Source organism: Coregonus clupeaformis, unplaced genomic scaffold (assembly GCF_020615455.1).
Source record: "Coregonus clupeaformis isolate EN_2021a unplaced genomic scaffold, ASM2061545v1 scaf0781, whole genome shotgun sequence".
NCBI classification, from domain to species: domain Eukaryota; kingdom Metazoa; phylum Chordata; class Actinopteri; order Salmoniformes; family Salmonidae; genus Coregonus; species Coregonus clupeaformis.
Window position 1 is genome coordinate 175,001 of NW_025534236.1, and position 16,783 is coordinate 191,783.

A 16,783-nucleotide genomic window follows, 5' to 3' on the forward strand; every position below is an offset into this window, starting at 1 on the left:
GAGAGAGAGAGAGAGAGACAGAGAGAGAGAGAGAGAGAGAGAGAGAGAGAGAGAGAGAGAGAGAGAGAGAGAGAGAGAGAGAGAAGAGACAGAGACAGAGAGAGAGAGAGAGAGAGAGAGAGAGAGAGAGAGAGAGAGAGAGAGAGAGAGAGAGAGAGAGAGAGAGAGAGAGAGAGAGAGAGAGAGAGAGAGAGAGAGAGAGAGAGAGAGAGAGAGAGAAAGAGAGAGAGAAAGAGAGAGAGAGAGAGAGATCCCCTGGTTGATGTTACAAGATCAGTTCCCCCACACTAAATTCTTCACCCAGGAGCATAATATCTAACTACAGAGTATTTGTTTGGTTAACAAATAGTGTACACACATTCAACAATTGTCCCAGGTGCATGGTCTAAAAAACTATTATAAAAGTGATACAAAATGCCTGCACATGATTTATATTCCTTTCATATTACATGTTTTTATACTCTTAGAAAAAAGGGTTCCAAAAGGGTACTTCGGCTGTCCCCATAGGAGAACCCTTGTAGAGAACTCTCCATGTAGAGCCCTTTTTGGTTCCAGGCAGAACCCTTTTGAGTTCCATGTAGAACCCTCTGTGAAAGGGAACCTTTTTTACCTGGAACCAAAACGGTTCTCCAAAGGGTTCTCCTATGGGGACAGCCAAATAACCCTTTTAGGTTCTAGATAGCACCTTTTTTCTAAGAGTGTACCTTGCACCTTGAAAAGTTAAGTTGCAACTGAAATGTACAGTATTCTGTTGTGTGCTCTGCAGGTGACAGTGTCCAATCTAGGGGATGGTTGTGTCACCCACTTTGCGGGGACATCCAGTGCTGCACCCATCGCGGCTGGGATTCTGGCCCTTGTCCAGGAGGCCAAGTAAGCCTTGGTCATCCTCTCCCCTCCTGACCCTTATTCAACTGTTACATCATTTTCTTCACAATCTTTTTTTCATCTGCATCCAATGGCTTAGGTCATTTGCTTTGTATCGATTATTGGTCTTAGTTTCCCATGTCTAAGCTCAAGTAGCTCCCTTTCTCTCTCTGTCTATTTCTGCAAGTGTTTTCTCTCTCTCTCTCTCTCTCTCAAATTCAGATAGCTTTATTGGCATGAAATACAATTGTTAGATATTGCCAAAGCAGTATAGTGGTACAGCATTTCAGTAAATACACTACAATGCAATGAGGATAATGAAATACAGTTAATTCAGTAGTAGGGCGGCAGGTAGCCTAGCGGTTAAGAGCGTTGGACCAGTAACCGAAAGGTCGTTGGTTCGAATCCCTGAGATGACTAGGTGAAAAATATGTCGATGTGCCCTTAAGCAAGGCACTTAACCCTAATTGCTCCTGTAAGTCGCTCTGGATAAGAGCATCTGCTAAATGACCTAATAATGATAATAATATATTATTTCAGTAGTAATAATAATAGTACACAGGTACAACACTACTGCTGTTGTATTGTGTGATCTTCGGTCAATACATTTAATAAGATTAAAGAAAGAATGGCTAATAAATTAAAAACAAAATGTACATGGATGATGGTTACACTATGTATTACTTGTAAGTTATATACAATGTAAATACTTCAGGGAATTCATGTTAATGGGTTGTCCCTCAGGCTATGACAATCATATACAGTACATATCTGGCAGTAATATTTGCAATTTCTCCCTCACCCAGAATAATTCCCAGCTTTATGTCATTAGTGAATGCACAGATATTGGGAATGGATTGAGATTTTTTCTATTTGGCAGTATTTCTCACAGTAGAGGAAAAAGTGCATCACTGTCTCTCTACCTCCCCTGTCGTGCAGTGACCACATAGACGCTCCTCGTTGGGTAGCCATGTCTTTTTGTGTCTCCCTTTTTTTATAGCCAATTGGTCGCTGAGCATGTATTTGGTCAGGATCTGTCTCTGTTTTGTATCTCTGACAGAGTAGATTTTCTGCCAATTTGTATTCTCTTTTGAGGGCCAAATGGCAATTTAGTTTATTCTGTGTTTTTGTTTCATTTTCCCAATTTGTCAAATAGGTTTTCAATTCTGTAACAATCTGATTGATATCCCTGTGTGTTTGGATAATAGGGTTGTTTAGTGTTTTTATCAGCTGAAATAGGGGACTCTTTTCAAGGTTCAGCTCTTGCGTTTCCAGTGCTTTGAATTTTATGGATGTTTTGGGGCTTAATTTCAAATGGTGCCAAAATTATTTGGTACTTTCTTTTGGATATTTAGGATAATTCTGCAGAAATCTGTATGTAGATATTCAATTGGGTTTTTCTCCCAATGCTTATAATCGTAATTACAGGTTGGTCCCCAAACCTCGCTTCCATATATAGAGCAATTGGTAAAATTACACTTGAATATTTTGCACCAGATTTGGATAGGATGATTTATTTTGGATAAAGTAAAATGCTTTGCAGGCTTTTTTTGGTGTGCATTCACTGCCAGACCAAATCCACCATAGGTACTGTTTTTTTGTCCCAGGTAGTGGTACCATTGGGCATGTTCGACCATGGTACACTACATGACCAAAAGTAAGTGGACACCTGCTCGTCAATCATCTCATTCCAAAATCATGGGCATTAATATGGAGTTGGTCCCCCCTTTGCTGCTATTACAGCCTCCATTCTTCTGGGAAGGCTTTCCACTAGATGATGGGACTTGCTTCCATTCAGCCACAAGAGCATTAGTGAGGTCCGGCAATGATGTTGGGCTATTAGGCCTGGCTCGAAGTCGGCGTTCCAATTCATCCCAAAGGTGTTGGATGGGGTTGAGGTCAGGGCTCTGTGCAGACCAGTCAAGTTCTTCCACACCGATCTCGACAAACCATTTCTGTATAGACCTTGCTGAAACAGGAAAGGGCCTTCCCCAAACTATTGCCACAAAGTTGGAAGCACAGAAACGTCTAGAATGTCATTGTATGCTGTAGCGTTAAGATTTTCATTCACTGGAACTAAGGGGCCTACCCCGAACCATGAAAACAGCCGAGACCATTATTCCTCCTCCACCTAACTTTACAGTTGGCACTATGCGTTGGGGCAGGTAGCGTTCTCCTGACATCCGCCAAACAAAGATTCATCCGTCAGACTGCCAGATGGTGAAGCGTGATTCATTACTCCGTGCGTTTCCACTGCTCCAGAGTCCAATGGCGGCAAGCTTTACACCACTCCAGCCGGAACTTGGCATTGCACATGGTGATCTTAGGCTTGTGTGCAGCTGATCGGCCATGGAAACCCATTTCATAAAGCTCCCGACGAACAGTTCTTGTGCTGACGTTGCTTTCAGAGGCATTTTGGAACTCGGTAGTGAGTGTTGCAACCGAGGACAGACGGTCCCACTCTGTGAGCTTGTGTGGCCTACCACTTCGGGCTGAGCCGTTGCTGCCCCTGATGTTTCCACATCACAATAACATCACTTACTGTTGACCGGGGCAGCTCTAGCAGGGCAGACATTTTATGAACTGACTTGTTTTGAAAGGTAGCATCCTATGATGGTGCCACGTTTAAAGTCACTGAGCTCTTCAGTAAGGCCATTCTACTGCCAATGTTTGTCTATGGAGATTGCATGGCTGTGTGCTCGATTTTATACACCTGTCAGCAACGGGTGTGGCTGAAATAGCCGACTCCACTAATTTGAAGGGGTGTCCACATACTTTTGTTTATATATTGTATTTCCTAATTTCCTAATCTCTCTCTCTCTCTCTCTCTTGCTCTCTCACTCTCTCTGTCTTTCTGCACTGCGTTGGTGTGTGGTCTTGGGCCCTAGTCGTGACTGTAGCTCTGTAGCTGTCCGTGGCGTCTGCCTGCTGCCGTCCTCAGTGTTATTGATGAGCCAGGGGCAGGGCTTTACCGCTCCACCTGTCACGCCACGCCGGCCCAGTCTCGCCCGCTTGGCCGTAAAATGGACCGGAGGTCCCCTGGGCGAGTTGCGCTCCCAGGACATTACTGGTTAAGGGCTTGTATGACCTGCACCACACAGCCTATCCTATATATCACCTAAATATTCCCCTCACATCTTAATGTAGCTGAGCAGAGCACATGCACTCACACACACACACACACACAGGTACATTAGTGGTGTCAGAACACCCACAACCTCACAAACATAGTACAAAAAAACACACACACACACTGTGCAATTAAAATAATTATCTCTGTCTACTCTCCAATCCTTTCCTCCAAATCTCTTTTCCAGTTTTACTTTAGTCCCTCTATGTAAATATCACATTATTAATTCCATCGTTTCATCAGTTTTACAGCTTTTTCATATTTTGTACGTCTATTTCAATATGTTACATTCTCAACATTCTCAACACCATTTCTCAACACCACTCTGTTCATTCCCTCCATCTTTAGTCCACCTTTTAGCCTCCCTCTTTTAGTGTTGTACCGCTCTAGTCTCCCATCACCAATGACAACCCCACGCTCTACCCTTACATTTATTATATTTTATTACAACTGTATTTAACCAGACAAGTTAGTTGAGAACCAGTTCCTATTTAAAATGATGGCCTGGCCAGTGGCGAGACTAAAGCATGTCTTGTCACTCTGTCTGTGTGTGAGTATGTGTTCAGGTTATTAATGGAGGATGTGTGTGAGAGATGATTCCTCATTAACCCCGGTGGCCAGTGCTCAGCCAGGGGTCAGCCAGCCCCGCTCTGGGAAAGGCCCCGTATTCAGACACATGACAGCAAACAAATGATCTTTTAATTTGCTCCAATCACAGACCGGTGTGAGTGAACTGACAGCTCTCTCTCTCTATCTATCTCTCTCTCACCACCTCTCCACCCCTCTTTCTCAACCTCTCTTTCTTTCTCTCCCCTCTGTCTGTTCCAACCCTGTTTCGTTTTTTTCTCTCTCTCTATTCCCACCTTCTGTCTCCTCTCTTCCGTTCTGCGCTGTCCATCTTCTGTCTGTCTGAGCCACTGAGAGCAGGATAGCAGGGTGCTCTATAGGGGTTGGTGTAATGTGGAAACAGCTAGGGTTCTCAGTGGGGACGGCACCTGTGAAACAGGATCCGCCCCTCTAATTGGTCTCAACTCAAACACTCCCTGAGACACAAACTGATGATTTGGGTATTATGTGTGGTTTGCGTATTATCAGGGCCTTACATGCACCGGTCCCTGGACCTCACCCACAACCTCAGAAACAGAGTAAAAGACAGGATCTTCATAATCTCTGCTCTGCTCTCCCTGCTCTGTCTTCATTTTGTCCCCATTACTCCTCCCAGAAATGGGAGCCAGAGTCATAGGAACTCTCCACATTTGGCCATAATCTTTTAATGTGGCGTACTTTAAGCCTAAGTGAGCCCATTTGGAGTGACTGTGCGCAGACTAGGATTCGTTATCTGCACAAGTGTTACTAATGGTTTTATCAATTAGGCCTCGTCCAATAACTACATGCCTGTGATCTCCTTTAAATACAACCAGTGCAGTGCTGATTTGTGTAGTTAATGAGTGTGTGGGTGCGTGTAAGTGACTCTGTATGTAGTCTCTCTCTCTCTCTCTCTCTCTCTCTCTCTCTCTCTCTCTCTCTCTCTCTCTCTCTCTCTCTCTCTCTCTCTCTCTCTCTCTCTCTCTCTCTCTCTCTCTCTCTCTCTCTCTCTTGTTCCAATAAGGTTTGACGTGCTAAGATGAGATAGTCAAGCCCAGGCTAGGGGGCCATGTTCAAACGGATCATATCCTCCTGCATAACAAGCATCACACTTATCATACAGATATACCCCTCAGTCATTGCTCAAAATATGAAAAACTGGAAATATCGACCACTTTGCATATACAGTGGGGAGAACAAGTATTTGATACACTGCCGATTTTGCAGGTTTTCCTACTTACAAAGCATGTAGAGGTCTGTAATTTTTATCATAGGTACACTTCAACTGTGAGAGACGGAATCTAAAACAAAAATCCAGAAAATCAAATTGTATGATTTTTAAGTAATTAAATTGCATTTTATTGCATGACATAAGTATTTGATCACCTACCAACCAGTAAGAATTCCGGCTCTCACAGACCTGTTAGTTTTTCTTTAAGAAGCCCTCCTGTTCTCCACTCATTTCCTGTATTAACTGCACCTGTTTGAACTCGTTACCTGTATAAAAGATACCTGTCCACACACTCAATCAAACAGACTCCAACCTCTCCACAATGGCCAAGACCAGAGAGCTGTGTAAGGACATCAGGGATAAAATTGTAGACCTGCACAAGGCTGGGATGGGCTACAGGACAATAGGCAAGCAACTTGGTGAGAAGGCAACAACTGTTGGCGCAATTATTAGAAAATTGAAGAAGTTCAAGATGACGGTCAATCACCCTCGGTCTGGGGCTCCATGCAAGATCTCACCTCGTGGGGCATCAATTATCATGAGGAAGGTGAAGGATCAGCCCAGAACTACACGGCAGGACCTGGTCAATGACCTGAAGAGAGCTGGGACCACAGTCTCAAAGTAAACCATTAGTAACACACTACGCCGTCATGGATTAAAATCCTGCAGCGCACGCAAGGTCCCCCTGCTCAAGCCAGCGCATGTCCAGGCCCGTCTGAAGTTTGCCAATGACCATCTGGATGATCCAGAAGAGGAATGGGAGAAGGTCAAGTGGTCTGATGAGACAAAAATAGAGCTTTTTGGTCTAAACTCCACTCGCCGTGTTTGGAGGAAGAAGAAGGATGAGTACAACCCCAAGAACACCATCCCAACCGTGAAGCATGGAGGTGGAAACATCATTCTTTGGGGATGCTTTTCTGCAAAGGGGACAGGACGACTGCACCGTATTGAGGGGAGGATGGATGGGGCCATGTATCGCGAGATCTTGGTGTCACGGATGCCGCCGAGGCTGCTCCTCCTCCTTGCTCGGGCAGGCTTCGGCGTTCGTCGTCCCCGGAGTACTAGCTACTGCCGCTCGATGTTTCGATGTTTGTCTTGTATTGTCTAGTTGGTACACCTGTTTCGTATTCTGTATTGATTATGTACCATATAAGTTCCCTTGTTTTATGTTTGCCTTTGTGTGTTATTGTCCGCGTCTCTTGTATGTATGTTCGGCATTGACCATCTTGTTTATTACGCACTCCGCGTACATTTCTCCTCTTGTGTTTGGAGGCTTTTGTTTTGTGCGTATTTTACTTTGGAAAGTAAAGTAGTCGTTACTGATCCTCTGTGTCCTGCGCCTGACTTCACCGCCGCATACACCTCAGCATTGACACTTGGCCAACAACCTCCTTCCCTCAGTAAGAGCATTGAAGATGGGTTGTGGCTGGGTCTTCCAGCATGACAACGGCCCGAAACACACAGCCAGGGCAACGAAGGAGTGGTTCCGTAAGAAGCATCTCAAGGTCCTGGAGTGGCCTAGCCAGTCTTCAGACCTGAACCCAATAGAAAATCTTTGGAGGGAGCTGAAAGTCCGTATTTCCCAGCGACAGCCCCGAAACCTGAAGGATCTGGAGAAGGTCTGTATGGAGGAGTGGGCCAAAATCCCTGCTGCAGTGTGTGCAAACCTGGTCAAGACCTACAGGAAACGTATGATCTCTGTAATTGCAAACAAAGGTTTCTGTACCAAATATTAAGTTCTGCTTTTCTGATGTATCAAATACTTATGTCATGCAATAAAATGCAAATTAATTACTTAAAAATCATACAATGTGATTTTCTGGATTTTTGTTTTAGATTATGTCTCTCACAGTTGAAGTGTACCTATGATAAAAATTACAGACCTCTACATGCTTTGTAAGTAGGAAAACCTGCAAAATCGGCAGTGTATCAAATACTTGTTCTCCCCACTGTATGTATCAGCACTTTTATCACTTTCTTTCCCTCAACCTCTGTACTTACCGTAGTTTTTATTTTTCCCCTTAAATTGTTTATTGTTGATTTGCTCTGTCTTCATGTAAATTATTTAACAGCGACAGTGTTATTCCTGTGGGTCTTGACCTCTCTCTCTCTCTCTCATATTCTCTCAATCTCTCTTCCTCTCTCTCTCTCCCTCTCTCTATTCCTGCTCCATAGCTTCCTCCAGTGGGCTGGACACTCTGTCCTTGTGGCTCTCCCCCCTGCTCCCCCTCCTCACCCCATCCCCCCCTCTCCCCCCTGCCCAGACCCTGTGTGTGTGATAAATTATTCGTGGGCATGCTCCGAGGGCCCAGGGCTGCTCATTCCTACACACAGAGGGGCCGCATTGATCCGGCCTGTGGTTCAACGTAATTGGAAACACAGTTATACCAGCTAGCTAGAGACACACTCGAAAACATACACACACACACACACACACTCACTCACACAAACACACACACATGCATACGCACAAGTATACACAGCATCAGCAATATACTCCAGCACGCACACACAGATTCACACGAAAACATCTTTCCTTATTATGGGGCAAAAAATAAATACAGAGCATTCACTTGGAAATATATTTTACAGATATCAGACACTCACAGCTCCTATACTCGCCAGCATGCACACATACACACACATACACACACACACGCATGCGCGCACACACTAACCGCGCGCGCACACACACACAGAGAGAGAGACACACATGCACACACACACTCACACCCTACACCGTTAAACATGCATCCTATCACTAACCAGCAGCAGTAAAGAAGAGTAACAGTACACAGTGGAGTATAAGAAGGCTAGGGTTATTGATCTGACTATCATACAGCTAATACATGACATCAGACGCATCAGAGCAGTCAACTCAATGAGGGGTGATCCTATTAACTGGGGATTTGTAAACAGTTGTGTGTTCACGCACTCAGACGTCTGCCCAGGGTTTGGGAGGGTTTGTGGGGCTTGGCAAGTGGACAGAGGGTGGGGGGTTTTGGGGCATATTTAGTAGGTCTGTCTCTGGCTGTCCTGGGTAAAATGGGAGGTCTTCTGAGCTTACTGAGGCTGTGGCCCAAACCCTACTCATGTCTGTAGGGGGAAAACGAGAGAGAGAGAGAGAGAGAGAGAGAGAGAGAGAGAGAGCACAAATAGACAGAGCGAAAGTAAATCATATTCCCAGCCAATTGTGTGTTTTTAAGAGCAAAATCACCTTTTACATATAAATACATATGTGTCACTGTGTGCTAGGAGACAGCGAAACCCGCGCCAGGGTTCAATAATTAATTCCCAAGTCGAGGGTTTTGGATAGGCGCTGATTGGGCTGATTTTTTTATTCTGTTATGATACAAAGGAGGTCGTTTGAAGTAATTTGTCCCAGAGAGAGCGGCTTGGAATACCATACAAGCTTTGATTTAGCAAAGCAAATTTAATTTAGTTTGCTTTATGCAAACCAGCCGGGGCCGGGGGGGCTTCTCTGATTTCACCGGAGGGGTAGGGGGTGGGGGGAAGTGCACGCTAACCGAATCATGCCACAGCACTACCTATATTTAATACAGCACACACACACAGAGAGAGAGACACACACACACACACTGTGAGCAACATTTCAAAAGTACAAAGCCCAGCTCCCCACTCTGGATCCCTTTGAAATCAAAGCTTAAAATAACTGTGTGTGTTGTGCTCTCCTGTTGTTTTAATTTGTAATATTTTCTATTATTAGTGGTATTACTCCTATGGTGTACTGTAGCACTCGCTGGTTGCACTTGCTGGTTGCCAGTTTTTGGTTTGTTTTGTTTTCTATTGTAAAGGAAAGCTTTTTGAAAGCAATTTTATTTCGGCCTTTTCCCCCTATATGTGATTGGAATGGTTTGGTTGGACTGTGCCTGATATTTCCTACCCATAGATTACGTCTTCCAGCACAACAAATGGGTGTTGCATTACGGATGTTCTTGTATTAACCATGGCCTTGGGATTGTCATATGACTACACTGTCTGTATGTCGCTCTGGATAAGAGTGTCTGCTAAATTATATAAATGTAAATCTAAAATGACTGTTGTATTGAGCAGGTAGAACCTCATTCCACAATTCAAACACATGCTTGTTGTCTAAACGGGATTTGTTTACAAGCCACTATTTTGAAACCGAAACACTGGGACATTGTAGTTGGACATGGTACAGTTTAGCTACAAGCAGATCATGTTATGTGAAGGACACCGATGTGTACAGTATGTGAGCTCGCCACAGCCATATTAACCACCTTTTAATCAACTTTGTTGTGCCTTTTGCGTAGCAGACATGACAGCTTCTCTTTGGCTGTCGAAACTGACACCGGTGCTTTTTAGTTCTAGAACATAATGTTAGAAATGGGTGTTCAACGCAGTTTTTAACTTCAATTCAAGTCTATTTTCTTAGCCAGCAATAATGAGGGATAAAGGGAGAAAACCCAATTTCCTTTATGCTTTTTATATCCTGAAAAGGCTCTCCTTGACGACCCTTTGGTCTTTTGTTAGAGAAAACGGAGCTAATATCCTTTAGCTCTCTGTGCAGTTTAAAGGTCTTAATTGGATTCCATTAGTATATTGCTTGACATGACACTTGAGTCTGCTGTATTAGAATACCCTGCTCGGGATTAAATGTCTCCTCCATTCATTCTTTTCGCCAGCCCCTTTGTTACGTCTCCAACGTACTTTGTTGAATTCACAGTTTTCGCCGACGTTATTAAGCTCGAAATGACTTAAACAGATTCTTTGACTTGTAGAGGAGGTGCAGTAATGGTCACAACGGCAGGCCCAAATCATGTGCACATATTCACGTGTGTGGGAATGTGCATGTGTGTGTCCACTTTCTATGCTAAGCCAAATATACATGTGTTTCATACCAACTGGTGTATAGCCTACATGTGTTTCTGTGTATGTCTACATGTTCAACTCCCTCTAGATCTCATCATAAGGTAATATCAGGAGTATCATAAAGGAATGAAGGCTTCTTGCTGTGGTTTGATGTCGTGTACGACACACATTCATGTATTTGAGGATATTCGTCTTTATCTTCCCAGTCCTGACTTGACGTGGAGGGATGTGCAGCATCTGATCGCCATGACAGCCAAGGTCCCCGACCCCAAAGAACCAGGATGGAGTGACAACGGAGCAGGGTACCACATCCATGACAGGTACTAGTTACACACACACGGTGTAAACATATCCCACGCAGCATGTATACCACATATACTGTACTGTAGCCAGTGTTGGGATTAGTTACTTGAAAAATTAATGTATTACATATTATTCGTTGCATTTAACAAAAGTAACGCGTTACTATACAATCTTACTTGGTGTGGAAACTAACTCGTTATGTTACTTTGCATTACTTTCCTGAAAAAATCTAAAACACTCACAGTTTGTTTGACTGTCGGGGGGAGCAAGTCGAGCTACTTACTAACTCAGGTTTGATCACACCTTTCATCTGTGGCACTGCTTTCCTGTGCTACTCTAGAAGTGCTGCTTAATTATCCATATAAACTGTAAGCCAAACATCTGTACAGATTTACTATCTTTTCATTCCAAATCTTTCTCTCAAGCCGCCAGTTCTGTTTATGGGCCGCACGTACACGGACCCATAGAGATGAATAGATGGCACACTTGCCACTAGACGGCAAAGCCCTCTATGGGCTTTGCTATCACAGAAGCGATCACTGGCAAATATCAGAGGTTTCTCCAAACAGCCATTCTCTGCGCGCTCAATAACTAAATTAAGTCAAGATTGGATAATGGAAACGCGCCCGGTAGAGATATGATTCTGAAAGTAACTGTAATAATATTACCCAGTTTGAAAAAGTAACGCTACTTTACTCCGTTACTCATAAAAGTAATGTGATTACGTAACACGTTTATTTTGTAACACATTACCCCCAACACTGACTGTAACCTACAAACAACGCACGTACTACAGCCGTTGACATATCATGAACATGACACATAGACGCATGCACAGAAACACACACATACAAACCAGGGACACATGTTACAGACACCACACACACCTATGGAAAACACACACGCTACAGCCAAACAGTCCCACAGACAACACCTGTACCCTACACAACACACCCTACACTACAGACAACACCTGTACCCTACACACCACACCCTACACTACTGACAACACCTGTACCCTACACAACACACCCTACACTACTGACAACACCTGTACCCTACACAACACACCCTACACTACAGACAACACCTGTACCCTACACAACACACCCTACACTACAGACAACACCTGTACCCTACACACCACACCCTACACTACTGACAACACCTGTACCCTACACAACACACCCTACACTACAGACAACACCTGTACCCTACACAACACACCCTACACTACTGACAACACCGGTACCCTACACAACACACCCTACACTACAGACAACACCTGTACCCTACACAACACACCCTACACTACTGACAACACCTGTACCCTACACAACACACCCTACACTACAGACAACACCTGTACCCTACACAACACACCCTACACTACAGACAACACCTGTACCCTACACAACACACCCTACACTACAGACAACACCTGTACCCTACACAACACACCCTACACTACAGACAACACCTGTACCCTACACACCACACCCTACACTACAGACAACACCTGTACCCTACACAACACACCCTACACTACAGACAACACCTGTACCCTACACACCACACCCTACACTACAGACAACACCTGTACCCTACACAACACACCCTACACTACTGACAACACCTGTACCCTACACAACACACCCTACACTACTGACAACACCTGTACCCTACACAACACACCCTACACTACAGACAACACCTGTACCCTACACAACACACCCTACACTACTGACAACACCTGTACCCTACACAACACACCCTACACTACAGACAACATACATATACCTCAGACACTACACCATACTACTGATATTACACCCACATTGTAAAACAGACACCCGTTTATGACTTGGGAATAAGTGATTTTGGCAGGGGAGAAGTAGCATTGTTAGTGTCACCCTGCATGTGTCTGACGAGTGTGTCTGAGCATGTATGGATGCTCTGATTCACTGCACTGAGCAGGGCTCAGGAAAATGAAAGCCCTCTCTCCTAATGTACGAGGCGAGAATCAGAGTGAGAGATGCTTTAAGTGCCAGGCTCCTCCAGACGTCGTATAAATGCTTTTACAATGCGTTTACAACGCCTTTACAATGTCAGTCGGGCAATGGCATCGCAGTAATCAGTCATAGAGTTGTAATGTATTTTCTCTCTCTCTCCTCATCTCTCTCTCTCGCAATCTCTCTCCCCCCTTCTCCCCTCTCTTCTTATCTCTCTCCCTCTCTCACTGCATCTTTATCAGTCACTCTCTCCTTTCATCTCTGTACTCTATCTTTCTTTCTGTCTTTGTCTCCATCTTTATACTGCATTTCTTTCTCTCTCTCTCCTTCCTTCTCTCTCTTTCTTTCTTTCTCTCTTTTTTCTCTCTCTCCATCCTTCTCTCTCTCTCGGCGATATGTAATAAAACAGATTATAACCAGTCTGTTTCTCTGAGAAGAATAGATGAATTAGATTATAATGATTCATCACAAGACGGTTGTTGAAATACATACATTTAGGTGATGTGACTGGTAATGTCCTGATCATATTGTTGCACTGTTCTCAGTAATTACAACTAATGATTTATTGCGTGGATAAAGACCGTCAGAGCAGTGCATGGGTTTAGGGTCACTTAAAATGGGTACAGTTGTTAGGAGATGGTGATAAAATACACCATATCTTAGGTTAAGATGAGGCTAAGAGGAGATATTGTGTTGCAGTAGAAATTAGGGGAGAGTGTGATGATGCTGGCTGTTGCCTCATTCACATAAACATATTTTCTTCAGGTCAAGAACAGTTTTATTCTAAGATGGTAAAGTATATGAAAGATGATTTGAAAAACACGGTTAGCGAAAACAGAAACAAGATCACAAATTCACACAACACATTAAAGACGGGGAATGTATGAGTCTTCACAAAGAGGTTTAGGTCTAAGGAAGTCTGTTGGGGAGGGAGTGGGATCTGGGATGGGTTTGTTCCTCTGGTTCTCTGAGGATCGGTTCACTTTTCAGGAACGGTTGTCTTTGGGCCTGGACAGGGTTATAGCTGAGTTATAGCTGTGTTGGGAGGAGTATTTCTGTGCATGAATGATGTGTACGTGTTGTGTGGTGTTTGTGTAGTTTGTGGTTCAGTTTAACAAGGTAGGCTAAAGGTTTCATTGGGGACGTGTGTACTGTATTGAGGACAGATGGCTGTTGTGATAGGAGCAACTGCATGGCTTCTAGGGCTGCGATAGAATAGTTGTTGTATAGGTTGATGTAGAGGAGAAAGGGGGGCGAGTGTATACCCAGAATTCCATCTGTGTGACCTCCGCATAGACTACAGAGCTTTAGAAACGCTGATGTCGGAGACCGACCCCCAGCTCACATCGCCACGGCGACAATAAACATGTCAGCCGCCACACGCCAGCGCAATCTGCAATCAGATTTACTGTGCATGAAATATGGCAGCGCTTTTATTGGTCTAAAGACTTGTCACTCATAATTTATTGGCTGTTGCTAGGCCTGCTGGGATGTCAGTGAGTTGCCTGCTCCCTCTGGAGCGAGAGAAAGAAAGAGGGAGAGAGAGGAAGCGGAAAAGGAGGCGCAGAGTGAGAGAGGCAGAAGGAGGCGCAGAGAGAGAAGGGGGCAGAGATTGAAAGAAGGGGAGGGGAAGCAATAGTGAGAGTGATGGAGCTGGAGAAAAAGAGCAAGAAATAACATGCATCCATCCTATTTCATTGTGCAATGGGTTTATCAGGTTGACAGTGTCAGTGCAAGCCCGGGTCCATACAAATGAAGCTGCTCTGGCACCCGCTAATACAGCTTTGTATTCCTTTGAACACTGACACCTATTGATCATGTGGTTGACAGTGGAAAAATGTATCTCTGGTTAGTATCTAGTAATTATACCGTGGAAGATTAGATGGAAAATAACAGAGAGAAAATATCAAAGAAATCGGTGCCGTCCCTGCAAAGACAAAGTGAATATCAAGGAGAATGAGCAGCGAAATGGTATAAAAAAAACCGGATGAAATAAAAAATGAGATAAGATTCCAATCCCCCTTTTTGAAAAATGATGCTCCGCTCTTGGAGAACTATTAGAATGTTTACATTTGCTGCATTTTCTTCCATATCAAAATAATTAATTGCCTCCGTTTTCAAATTAAAAGTACATTACAATGCAATTAAGGATGCAAATGAGTCTAGGCTTGTCGCAAGCAGCCAGAAAAAGTGAGAGACAGAAATAGAGAGAGAATGTGGTGATGCATAAGAGTTGGTGTGCATTTCTGTGTATTAGTGGTAATGTGTCTTTGCGTGTGTCTATGCGTGTGTGCATTTGTTTATGTGTGCATTTTTTAAATGTGTGTGTGTGTGTGTTTACGTGTGTGTGCGTGCATTTGTGTGTGTGCGTGCATTTGTGTGTATGTGTGTGTGTGTGTGTCTTTGAATGAAGAGGAGCACGTTTGAATTGTGTCCTCTTAAACAACAACAGGGTAATCGGGTCACTCTTCCCATAGTAACTAATGGACCATAGGATGGTACATATCTTTTACACACACACACTAAGAGCCTCCTTGTTTTGTATCTTATAACTCACTAGACATACACATCAATACAAAACACACACACACAACTCAACACAACACAGCACACACACTCCTCTCTGTCTTTCCTCCCTCCCTCGGGCTGTGACCTCCAAGCCAGCGTTTCATGAAAGATGTCTGCATCCCTGTAGAACTGTGGACCTTAAAACATCATTTTGCCATAACCTTCCCTCTTTGGAGAGAAAACAGATATAAAAGTATATAGCGTGTGGTTTACTGCAGCCCCTTTACCCATCCTGGCAGCAGCACTGGCTGATGGATGCTCCGCGTCGCCTGCCTTTTAATTGCTCGTAAATTTTTGATCCAGGGAAACGCCACGTTCTCCTTGTCCCTTTGGCGACATGGGTGACAGAGCAGCTGGAGGGGGACAGGGGGAGGGAGAGGGAGGTGTGTGTGTTTGGGGGGGGGGCTATAAAAGACCCTCAAACAGACAGAAGAACCATGGACACACTAGAACAGGAATATCTAGGATAGAGGATAGAATGCAGACCATAGAAATACTGTTAGAAAGCACAATGTATTCCTGGTTAAGGGGATGTTGCAGACAAACTGATAAACTATGTCAATAATAATGAGAGTATATGGCATCCAATATTTTTCTCCCATTAACAGTTTGAAAATGAGAATAAAAGCTGTGAGTACTTTGAGTATCAAGTCTCTTTTAATTAAATCTGAGAATAATGTTTAATTGTGTGTGTGGCTCGGTCTGGGCCTGTATTGCAAGGGGCTTGTGTTCAACTGGCACTCATGTCATTTGGACACACTTTTCGGGGGGTTACGGGCTGGGAGGATGATTTACCACAAAAGAAAAAACGCTTTTCTTGCTAGCTTGGTTATTTTAAAACGAAACTCCTGATGTTTGTGCAAATTGCCCTCCTCAGAAACCTAAGAGAATAATATGAGAAGCTTGATTTTATTTATTTTATTTTATTTCACCTTTATTTAACCAGGTAAACCAGTTGAGAACAAGTTCTCATTTACAACTGCGACCTGGCCAAGATAAAGCATAGCAGTGCGATAAAAACAACAACACAGAGTTACATATGGGGTAAAACAAAACAAAAATCAAAAAAATACAACAGAAATACAATTAATATACAGTGTGCAAATTTAGCAAGTTATGGAGGTAAGGCAATAAAATAGGCTATAGTGCAAAATAATTACAATTTAGTATTAACACTGGAATGATGTGCAAGAGATGATGTGCAAATAGAGATACTGGGGTACAGATGAGCAA

General features: G+C 43.7%; 1 protein-coding gene across 1 annotated transcript in view; it reads left to right on the forward strand.

Moving 5' to 3' along the window:
- Positions 1 to 874, forward strand: part of LOC123485648 (PC3-like endoprotease variant B) — a 98,753-nt gene extending 97,879 nt beyond the window's left edge. Inside the window, exon 11 of the mRNA XM_045216716.1 lies at positions 767 to 874. Coding sequence (XP_045072651.1) covers positions 767 to 874 — 108 coding nt within the window. The remainder of the gene's footprint in view (positions 1 to 766) is intronic.
- The last annotated feature ends 15,909 nt before the right edge of the window (positions 875 to 16,783 follow it).